General features: G+C 36.6%; 1 protein-coding gene across 1 annotated transcript in view; it reads left to right on the top strand.

Moving 5' to 3' along the window:
* The window catches only part of LOC129742571 (optomotor-blind protein-like), a 47,892-nt gene that overhangs the window by 17,450 nt on the left and 18,113 nt on the right, over positions 1–12,329 (top strand). The window contains exon 2 of the mRNA XM_055734482.1: positions 5,871–10,018. Coding sequence (XP_055590457.1) covers positions 9,456–10,018 — 563 coding nt within the window. The 5' untranslated portion in view covers positions 5,871–9,455. The remainder of the gene's footprint in view (positions 1–5,870; positions 10,019–12,329) is intronic.

Raw genomic sequence — 12,329 nt, 5'->3', positions numbered from 1 at the left:
CCGACAGGGCTGTAGATAATTTAAATAACGGGTATTATGTGTTCTAATAGCTGTTGTAAAATTAATGTTCTGGATGGTGTTTGATGAGTGTTTATTGTCGAAGACGTACATTATGGTTTGGAAATCGCAAAGATCTGCTATTGGTAAAATGTTATGAGAACTGGATGAATAAATAAGTTTTGTTGAGTATAGCAACATCTGTTTTGCAATGATTGAAGCTTTTGTAGATGTAATTGAGATGCTCGACACCAGACTGAGATAAGATAATGTAAGACTGAGTGGATGAAAGCATAATAGAATTTCAATGGGACATGTTGAGGCACAAAATTTCGTAACCTTCAACATGATATTAAGAAAGCAGAACAATCCACAAATTGAGAATCAAAATTCAGGACCTGATTCAAGAAAGGTGGAGATTTTGAATTAAAATTCGCAAGTTTGAAGTCACAAAGAAATATTTTTTTCTAAATCATTTTATAATATCAATTTCTAATATTAATAAAATTGTGCTTTTTGAACTTGTATGCAATATTTTTAATTGAAGTTGGTTTTTTTTTCTATTTCGATGTTGGAATAAATTGATGTTAAACACCTAAAGGCAACACTCAAAAGATAATAAAGAATTTTTACGCTCAGGGGTTGTAACAAATACGAAATTCATCATCATTTGGTCGTGATTAGAGATGTAACCTGAATCTGAAATCTGAATCTGAAATCTGAATCTGAAATCTGAATCTGAAATCTGAATCTGAAATCTGAATCTGAAATCTGAATCTGAAATCTGAATCTGAAATCTGAATCTGAAATCTGAATCTGAAATCTGAATCTGAAATCTGAATCTGAATCTGAAATCTGGATCTGAAATCTGAATATGAAATCTGAATCTGAAATCTGAATCTGAATCTGAAATCTGAATCTGAAATCTGAATCTGAAATCTGAATCTGAAATCTGAATCTGAAATCTGAATCTGAAATCTGAATCTGAAATCTGAATCTGAAATCTGAATCTGAAATCTGAATCTGAAATCTGAATCTGAAATCTGAATCTGAAATCTGAATCTGAAATCTGAATCTGAAATCTGAATCTGAAATCTGAATCTGAAATCTGAATCTGAATCTGAAATCTGAATCTGAAATCTGAATCTGAAATCTGAATCTGAAAACTGAATCTGAAATCTGAATCTGAAATCTGAATCTGAATCTGAAATCTGGATCTGAAATCTGAATCTGAAATCTGAATCTGAAATCTGAATCTGAAATCTGAATCCGAAATCTAAATCTGAAATCTGCAGTGTTCGGCACAAAAGCGCTAGTACGCTATTCGCTAGTTAGTCCGCTAACTTTTTAAGTTTTTAATGATCTAGCGAATTAAAAAGTTCCGCTATTAATTGGTTCCGCTAATTGAAGACCGCTAACTCCCATATATTTGTAACAATCTCTCGAATTATTAGTGAAAGAATAAACTTTTTGTCATTAATCAAGTTACGGTGACATTGGGCATCATTCTGATTGCTTAATATAATTAGTTAGAGGAATGCGTAGTTGAGTTAGAGAAAAAATTTATTTAGTGTCATTTTTCTCTGTTTTAACACTTTTTTTCGCCACATTTACAGAAGAAGATAGTAAGAAAAAATGTTAAATAATATAAAACTTTTTTTCATATCCCTTCATCAACAATTGTTTTCAAATGGTTGAGATATTCACTTTTCATAATACACTTTTTTAGAAATTTTACAGATTAGTTCATATAAAAATAAGATAAAATTACCATTGTAGCCTTCGTATAAGTTCAAATAGAAATTGTATATATTTTTACGTTTAACAATGCTCCTGCTAGTTTTAAAAAGAGGAGAGCAGTTTAAAGATTTTAAATGATAAAAATGTAAAATAATGCAAAAAACAATAAAATGGAATGAATTGCACAAAAGATTGTTTGCAACACAATCGCATACTATCTACTATGCACGAAATTGCATACTATCTACTTTGATATTTGTTCCGGCCTTTATGTTCGTCAACCGTTAGCGAAAAGCGATTAGCGCTTTAAGCTTAAATCGATATTTTTTTTGGCACATTTAGCTTATATAATTAGCGATCGCTAACTTTGAATGAGTTAGCGATCTAATTAGCGGCGCTATTTTTTCAGTTAGCGATGCCGAACACTGGAAATCTGAATCTGAATCTGAAATCTGAATCTGAAATCTGAATCTGAAATCTGAATCTGAAATCTGAATCTGAAATCTGAATCTGAAATCTGAATCTGAAATCTGAATCTGAAATCTGAATCTGAAATCTGAATCTGAAATCTGAATCTGAAATCTGAATCTGAAATCTGAATCTGAAATCTGAATCTGAAATCTGAATCTGAAATCTGAATCTGAAATCTGAATCTGAAATCTGAATCTGAAATCTGAATCTGAAATCTGAATCTGAAATCTGAATCTGAAATCTGAATCTGAAATCTGAATCTGAAATCTGAATCTGAAATCTGAATCTGAAATCTGAATCTGAAATCTGAATCTGAAATCTGAATCTGAAATCTGAATCTGAAATCTGAATCTGAAATCTGAATCTGAAATCTGAATCTGAAATCTGAATCTGAAATCTGAATCTGAAATCTGAATCTGAAATCTGAATCTGAAATCTGAATCTGAAATCTGAATCTGAAATCTGAATCTGAAATCTGAATCTGAAATCTGAATCTGAAATCTGAATCTGAAATCTGAATCTGAAATCTGAATCTGAAATCTGAATCTGAAATCTGAATCTGAAATCTGAATCTGAAATCTGAATCTGAAATCTGAATCTGAAATCTGAATCTGAAATCTGAATCTGAAATCTGAATCTGAAATCTGAATCTGAAATCTGAATCTGAAATCTGAATCTGAAATCTGAATCTGAAATCTGAATCTGAAATCTGAATCTGAAATCTGAATCTGAAATCTGAATCTGAAATCTGAATCTGAAATCTGAATCTGAAATCTGAATCTGAAATCTGAATCTGAAATCTGAATCTATAATCTGAATCTGAAATCTGAATCTGAAATCTGAATCTGAAATCTGAATCTGAAATCTGAATCTGAAATCTGAATCTGAAATCTGAATCTGAAATCTGAATCTGAAATCTGAATCTGAAATCTGAATCTGAAATCTGAATCTGAAATCTGAATCTGAAATCTGAATCTGAAATCTGAATCTGAAATCTGAATCTGAAATCTGAATCTGAAATCTGAATCTGAAATCTGAAATCTGAATCTGAAACCTGAATCTGAAATCTGAATCTGAAATCTGAATCTGAAATCTGAATCTGAAATCTGAATCTGAAATCTGAATCTGAAATCTGAATCTGAAATCTGAATCTGAAATCTGAATCTGAAATCTGAATCTGAAATCTGAATCTGAAATCTGAATCTGAAATCTGAATCTGAAATCTGAATCTGAAATCTGAATCTGAAATCTGAATCTGAAATCTGAATCTGAAATCTGAATCTGAAATCTGAATCTGAAATCTGAATCTGAAATCTGAAATCTGAATCTGAAATCTGAATCTGAAATCTGAATCTGAAATCTGAATCTGAAATCTGAATCTGAAATCTGAATCTGAAATCTGAATCTGAAATCTGAATCTGAAATCTGAATCTGAAATCTGAATCTGAAATCTGAATCTGAAATCTGAATCTGAAATCTGAATCTGAAATCTGAATCTGAAATCTGAATCTGAAATCTGAATCTGAAATCTGAATCTGAAATCTGAATCTGAAATCTGAATCTGAAATCTGAATCTGAAATCTGAATCTGAAATCTGAATCTGAAATCTGAATCTGAAATCTGAATCTGAAATCTGAATCTGAAATCTGAATCTGAAATCTGAATCTGAAATCTGAATCTGAAATCTGAATCTGAAATCTGAATCTGAAATCTGAATCTGAAATCTGAATCTGAAATCTGAATCTGAAATCTGAATCTGAAATCTGAATCTGAAATCTGAATCTGATATCTGAATCTGAAATCTGAATCTGAAATCTGAATCTGAAATCTGAATCTGAAATCTGAATCTGAAATCTGAATCTGAAATCTGAATCTGAAATCTGAATCTGAAATCTGAATCTGAAATCTGAATCTGAAATCTGAATCTGAAATCTGAATCTGAAATCTGAATCTGAAATCTGAATCTGAAATCTGAATCTGAAATCTGAATCTGAAATCTGAATCTGAAATCTGAATCTGAAATCTGAATCTGAAATCTGAATCTGAAATCTGAATCTGAAATCTGAATCTGAAATCTGAATCTGAAATCTGAATCTGAAATCTGAATCTGAAATCTGAATCTGAAATCTGAATCTGAAATCTGAATCTGAAATCTGAATCTGAAATCTGAATCTGAAATCTGAATCTGAAATCTGAATCTGAAATCTGAATCTGAAATCTGAATCTGAAATCTGAAATCTGAAATCTGAATCTGAAATCTGAATCTGAAATCTGAATCTGAAATCTGAATCTGAAATCTGAATCTGAAATCTGAATCTGAAATCTGAATCTGAAATCTGAATCTGAAATCTGAATCTGAAATCTGAATCTGAAATCTGAATCTGAAATCTGAATCTGAAATCTGAATCTGAAATCTGAATCTGAAATCTGAATCTGAAATCTGAATCTGAAATCTGAATCTGAAATCTGAATCTGAAATCTGAATCTGAAATCTGAATCTGAAATCTGAATCTGAAATCTGAATCTGAAATCTGAAATCTGAATCTGAATCTGAAATCTGAATCTGAAATCTGAATCTGAAATCTGAATCTGAAATCTGAATCTGAAATCTGAATCTGAAATCTGAATCTGAAATCTGATTCTGAAATCTGAATCTGAAATCTGAATCTGAAATCTGAATCTGAAATCTGAATCTGAAATCTGAATCTGAAATCTGAATCTGAAATCTGAATCTGAAATCTGAATCTGAAATCTGAATCTGAAATCTGAATCTGAAATCTGAATCTGAAATCTGAATCTGAAATCTGAATCTGAAATCTGAATCTGAAATCTGAATCTGAAATCTGAATCTGAAATCTGAATCTGAAATCTGAATCTGAAATCTGAAATCTGAATCTGAAATCTGAATCTGAAATCTGAATCTGAAATCTGAATCTGAAATCTGAATCTGAAATCTGAATCTGAAATCTGAATCTGAAATCTGAATCTGAAATCTGAATCTGAAATCTGAATCTGAAATCTGAATCTGAAATCTGAATCTGAAATCTGAATCTGAAATCTGAATCTGAAATCTGAATCTGAAATCTGAATCTGAAATCTGAATCTGAAATCTGAATCTGAAATCTGAATCTGAAATCTGAATCTGAAATCTGAATCTGAAATCTGAATCTGAAATCTGAATCTGAAATCTGAATCTGAAATCTGAATTTGAAATCTGAATCTGAAATCTGAATCTTAGTTCTGAATTTGAAATTTGAATCTTAGTTCTGAATTTGAAATTTGAATCTGAAATCTGAATCTGAAATCTGAATTTGAAATCTGGATATGAAATATGACTCTGAAATCTTAATCGAAAAACTCAACCTGAATTAGATTTAGCATTCTTTATCTGAAATATCAAATCTGAATCAGGATAATAAATCTTATTTTGAAGTTTGGATGTTAAATTATATCAATTTCCTATAGTTTTTATCTTTTAGTTGATGTTGGATCTCAGAAGTACATACGTTTGACGTTTACAGATTCTTGCGTTAAGTAATTGCAATTTATCAATATCGATCAAAATTTGTAATTTAAATTTTTTAAATCATAACCATTGAGTTGATTTAATCAGTCGACGACCGTTTCGCTTACTTCATTTTGTTTTCTCAACACCTTTTCAGGGATCGATAACAAATGTGAGATGTGATGTGATGTAAAGAAAACACAATTAACACAAAATCAGCAATATATTGATTCAAGAGACCTCCGTGACGTGTGTGTTAAGAAAAAAAAATGAAGCTCAATGTTTTCAGCTAAACAATCCAATCAATAAATACTACGCTGGTGAGGAGCAGCTTCTGGTCCCTTTTCGTGGAATTGGCATCGAAGAAAGAATCCTGTTCGTTCGGGGGAACAATAAAACTGCCATATCCTGTCGGGAGGAAAATGTGATGCCTGCTCCTTGTGTAAGAAGATATCTTTTTTAGTTCTGTGGAATCTGTGCCGGAATAGAGGGAAAATTCCTGCGTACGAGCTGGGTTTTTTTTCGGTCGTTCTTGTACATCCCTGCTACGGGTTTGACAAACGAGAAAGTGGGGAAAAATCGATAAGGACCGAAATTGTTTTCGGACAAATTCAGCTCAACTGAAGCGAAAAACTCACAAGTTCGTTTTTTTTCTAGTTTCGATTTGCTAGCTGGCTCTATTCTCTAGCTTTCTTTTTTTGTGATAAAACACTGAAGTGCTTGCGTGGTTTGGTGGGAAGATATAGCTTGTCTTGAAAGTGCGGGACTTCTGGAAGCTGTGCGGAAGAAGAAAAATAACATTATGGGGGATGAATAGGAAGTAGCAACTGAACACAGCACCGAATAACAAAAGGACTAGGCGAGTTTGGGGGGAAAAAGAAAGCCAGAAAGAAAGTGGACGCTGCCAAGGGACACACGGAGAGAAAAATCACAGCTTGGAGTGTAATAATGAATTTGGTAAATTTTTACGTCAATCTGCGGGTGTGAGAGCTGCTGGCTTTGCTGCTCGAAGAGTGCCTGCGGGTGCTGCCAGGTTGGGTTTACTCCCACCATTTATCTGGATCCTGAACCATCCATTCCATTCTCATCGAAGCGGTGGGGAAGAAGAAGGATCAGAAGACCGAAGGAGGCGGTGGGTGTTTTTGCGTGGGTGGAAAATCAACGCGCCAGTGGAGGTGGTGAAATGTAAGTGTCGATTCCACCACTATATCACCACACATCCAGTTGCTCTGCCCGGTCCTTCGCTTGAAGTCTTGCTACAGCTTGCTTAGATCGTTTTCCACCCACTCTTCTTTATTGGCGCTATGTGCGGTGTTGTGTTGGCATCGCCTACTGCTGGGGAAGGAGTCGGATTATGGCACAGTAGTGGTGAGTTTATAAGGGACAAAATGTACTAATGATTCTATAGAACTTCTGTCACACGAACGGCAAGAAGGTAAACGACACAAAAAAATCAACTACATAAAACTTCGAGGAGACTGACAAAGGCGAAGCACCGCAACCAAAGTGTGGCCCTATTGCGCATAAATTGAAAGCATATTTACCGCACTCGCCTGCTTCGATAGCGACCATCTTCCACGGTGCTGTATTAGTGTGAAATAATATTAAATTACATTACACTTGGACTATCGACACTGGTGTGAGTGTGTCAACCGCGGACGCAACACCATACGGGAGAAAATCAATATCATAAGCATAACAAACGGAGCACACACGCACACACTCAAAGTGGCAGCAACTAAAAGAAAAATCCTCCTGAAGAGGGGGCGCGCATAAAGAATAATAAACATCAGAATCAAAAGAAAATAAATAACAAATCCACTACACACAAACCCACCCTTTGAGCTGTTGAGCAAGTAAGGTATGACGAAACGAAAAGAGGCTTACAAGTAAGCGACTTTAATACAAGAAGAGCTCCAACAACAAAACTGAACTCGGAAAGTGACGATAAAACAAGCCTGCTTCGAAATAATCGGAATCACCTCTCAATCCCCCCTTTTTTCCGAAACCCAATCTCGCACACACTAATCCGTCGCCGAGTCGAGTCGTCGTCCGGTTCTCGGAACAAGAAAGAAAAGTTGATCTTCGTCTTTGTCGCCTTCGTCGTACTATTCCGGAGACTACCAGCTTGTTTTTTTTTTTGGACTGCTCTCACTCACTTCTTAGCGCGAAGTCGACGACAACTTCACACAAAAGTGTTTTTCCCTCTAATCCAGTGCCAAGTGTGGTACCGATTGGCTGTGACACACCAATCCGCGACGATTATAACACAAAATAGAGGGAGTGGCCTGAGCCGTTGTCGTCTCGTCGTCCGTTTTCAAACCACCCACCACCACTACCAGCAGCCGCACACCCAACCCAAGGAAAAGGCTCCGTACCGTACGCAAACATATAACGTCAACAAAACGCTCCGTGGCTGAGAGTGTGTGAGTTCAAGCGTGTGTGCGAGCGAGAGAGCGGCATCGCGAGCGAGGGGTGCGGCCGACACCAGTTCAACACGAAAGGTGTGATTACAGACACCAAAAACCAGACACCAAGCGCTTAGTTTGTCGCAGCAGCGGTAACCAGTTCATACACGGCCGGCGTGAAGTTAGCATCGTTGTTGTTGTTGTAGTTTTTGTTTCGGTTTTTCCTCTCACTCTCGAGTGATTTTCTCGCAGCCTCCCCCCCGCCCCTCGCAATACCACAGCACACACCTCTCGAGCGCGTGCACACACTACTCGTGAAAGGATCTACCAGCCAGCCATCCTTAAGCGATCCCCACCCCCGCTCGTCCGTCGTCCCCCCACTAACTGGATCACACACGTGCCGCCACACCTCTCCCGCCGTCCGTCTGTCGATTGGGAGAGTGCGATCCCAAAAGTTGGGCGACCCGCGCGCGAGTGTATCACGATAATTCACGACACAGCACGCACTTTTTCACGGCTGCTTCTACGGTGTGGCCACCGATTCGGATTATCCGCCATTCGATTTCGCACAGGGTCGCGTTCTCGCGCGGTGTAGGACGAGCCCCGCGGGGTACTGAGTGCAATAATTCGCGCGAATCGGAAAGTGGAGAGCTTTCGCGCGGATTTTGTGGAATTTCGGGATAAATCAACAGAACAGAACCCGGAGTCTGTGTGTGCATAGTAGTAGATAGAAACCGAAGGAAAGAGGCGCGCCGAACTGAAAGCCGCAAACCGTCGAGCGTCGAGGAGGCCCAATTCGTTGTAGTTGCTGTAGGTGCCGGGTTTTGTAACACGCCGGGTTTGTAACACAGAGAAGTGGTGCAAGGATATTTACCGCAGGGGATTTCGCGCGACGCGTGTTTAGCTAAAACGCGAGTAAAATGATCAATTATTAATCGCACCAAATTAAAATACAACTGTTCCCGCCAGAAGAACGTGGTTCTCGATTCATGGCGCCTCGGAATACCAAACGACGTCGAAAGTGAGTGGTGTTTCAGTGAATGATGTAAGAGAATTACCATGCATAAATCATCAACCGAAATTGATTACCGTGAACGCACTGAGAATTTACATTGAGCCGCCAAGAGAGCAAAAGAAAAAAAAATCCATTCGAGAAAAAAGTGTCATTTGGCAAAGAAGCCTAGTTAGAGTTTAAAAGTGAACGAAACCGAATAAAAATTAGTGTGTTAAGTGTGTGATTTAGTCACAGATTAAGCCGACGCTCCGTGGAAAACAGAAAGTGACGAAGACGACGACGACGACATACGCCGAGTGTTCTCCCCGGTGATGTTGTAATGAGATACGACGGTCAAGAATTACTCCAATCTGACGAATTCAGTAGGCCGGCCAAGGGAATGGCCTATCATCCATTCCTGCAGCTACCGAGACCGACTGACTTCAGCGTGTCTTCGCTGTTGACTGCGGGCTCACCGCCCGAAGGACAGAACTCGCCGAGTGCCGGTGCCGGTGCTGCTGCGGCCGCCGCGACTGCTGCTGCTGCCGCTGCTGCTACGGCGAATCCCGCTGCCCCATACTTTCCGGCCGCAGCACTAGCCGCCCTATCGGGTGCCCCGGGAGGGCATCAACCGCCGCTCTATCCGGGGGCACTGCTACCCAAGTTACCACCGCACCATCCGCATCCGCACCATCCTCTCGGGACGGCTTACACCACAGCCGAAGACGTAGTGCTGGCCGCGGTAGCAGCCCATCAGCACCATCCGGCCATGAGGCCGCTCAGGGCTTTCCAGCCCGAAGACGATGGGGTCGTTGACGATCCCAAGGTGACCCTCGAGGGTAAGGAACTGTTCGAGAAGTTCCACAAGCTAGGCACGGAGATGGTCATCACCAAAAGTGGCAGGTGAGTAAACAAACGGGGCTACCGAAGTGAAAACGTGAAAATATGGAACAACGCCTGGCGCGAAGCCGTCGGCTTATCAAATTTGATGTTGGGTCGGTTCAGTGAAAAATGTTGCAAAATAGGGTGATCGAAATTCAGTTTTTTTTTATAATCCATTTGGGTTATAACTGTTTCAGTCGAAATTAGACGTTGTTGTGAAATTGAGTGACCCCCTTTAAATCAAAAGATAAGGCAAATTTGGCTTACTTTGTTTTTATCAGATTTTAAAATCAGTACGTTTAGAGCAAGTTCACTGGTGTTGGGAAAAAGTGGTAGAAATTTTGACACTTACGGCACATTTTGAAAATTTTGCCATGCAAAAATATTTTCAAGATCTGTGGCCTTCTAGTTTTTTTACAACACGTGTTGTAATTTCGTTGTGATGAAAAAATAGTTCGATTTCGATCACATACGGCTGAAAAACAAACAGTGTTGTAAAAAAATTCAACGTTCAAAGATCTTGAAAATATTTTCGCATGGCAAAATTTTCAAAATTTGCTAGTGTAGAAATTTCTACCACTTTTTTCCAACACGAGTGAACTTGCTCTTACTGGTGTTAATTCTGTTTTAGACATTGTTGTGAAACTGAGTGAGCCCTTGAAATTCAAAAACTATTAAAATTTGACCTACTTTGTTTTAATCAGATTTTAAAATCAGTATGTTTAACTGTTCTCAATCAAATTTCTCTCGAAGACAAAAGATGCTTTCGGAAAACCTATTTGTGGTATTTTCGGAATTGATTGTAAAAATCTGTGAATAATGTTAAAAGTGTTGCCAGTTACTTATCAGCACCAACAATGAAAAGTTGAGTCTTGTTTCTTTTTTATTCCTAGTTTGGGATCGCAAATTATGTGTCAAATAAATGTTTTTATATAAAAGTTATAGTATAAAAAAAAACAATATTTTTATACTACTGCTAAATCGTGTTATTTTGTGATCGAAAATTCTATGTTTTAGGGATTCAAGAGCATTTTAAAACAACAATGTGTCCCCTCAATTGTGACATCCCCTCAGAAATGCAAAAAAGAGTACACGTCTTGACGAGAGAAAAAAAATTTCGTCTTTTGATAAATTCGTCACCAATAGATTAATTGATAAGAATATGAAATGATCCAAAAAAACTTATAATTTTTCGTTAGGTTCATTACACAAGAAACAATCAAAAAGAAAACATAACTTATGATTGTAATCAATCGATACTTAACAAACAAACAAAAATAATACATAGTAAAACATTAAACAAAATTTAGACTTTCAAAAGAATTCTTCCATAGAAAAAAAAACAAAGTAAGATAGAATCAAACATTTTCATTTTTGTTTTCAAACTATCTTAACATGAGCAACTGTTGATATTCTGTATCATCAATATCAATGAGTCGCATCATATGAATGAATTTTAGATATGAACTGAGCACTTAAAAAAAATACATTTTTTAACAATATAAAAATGAATTTAAATATTTTTGCACGGCCGAAATACGTTTAAAATAAAAATATTAGTGTTGAGTTTTTCAGTTTACAAAAATTGTTATTTAAAATTAAATTCCTCGATCACTTTCTGATAATACTGTAAACATGATTTAGTTTTGTATAAAAAAATGCCTCATTTATGAGACCGCTATTTATTGGAAGATTTTCGACAAAGTAATTTTTGGTAATTAGAAGTGCGTTTGATTAAAAAATTTATAATTGCTACATTATTAAAAACAAATGTCTACCAAATTAAAACTACGGTGATACAAAAAAGTGATAGAGAAATAAAACCATTTCAACTTGAGAAAATACAGTAGTTTTTCGATTTTATCACTGTTCACAGCAAGTGAAATTCACGCTCGATTTTATGACGGTTGTTTTTTTTGACTTAATCACGCTTCTTGGAAAATCATTCAGAAACCATTTTCCGGTATCTTCAAATTCATTCCAAAAGGTAGATCGGTGCTGTTGAATATATAGTTTTTTGGTTTATGGTCAATTTTCTGAACGTAATTGTCATTTAACTGATCATGTTTTTTTTTCTGATTTTATCTTTAAAGTGTCCTCAATCGTCATTTGGATTCGAAAAACGTTCATTTTAATCGCAAAAAATGTTTGAACATCACGCTGCTTGGTGATATTGTTGATGTAGTCAGTTGTGTCCTTTATTATTTGTGTTTGATTGGCCGTTCTAAAATATCAAACCTGAAGTATGTCTGATATTGAATAAGCGGAAAATAAAGAAGGTGTTGAAGTAAGCATTTTCGAAAGATGATTTTCAAATGGATTTTTTTTAGAA

Source organism: Uranotaenia lowii, chromosome 2 (assembly GCF_029784155.1).
Source record: "Uranotaenia lowii strain MFRU-FL chromosome 2, ASM2978415v1, whole genome shotgun sequence".
NCBI lineage: Eukaryota > Metazoa > Arthropoda > Insecta > Diptera > Culicidae > Uranotaenia > Uranotaenia lowii.
This window is presented reverse-complemented; position numbering and strand designations above follow the sequence as displayed.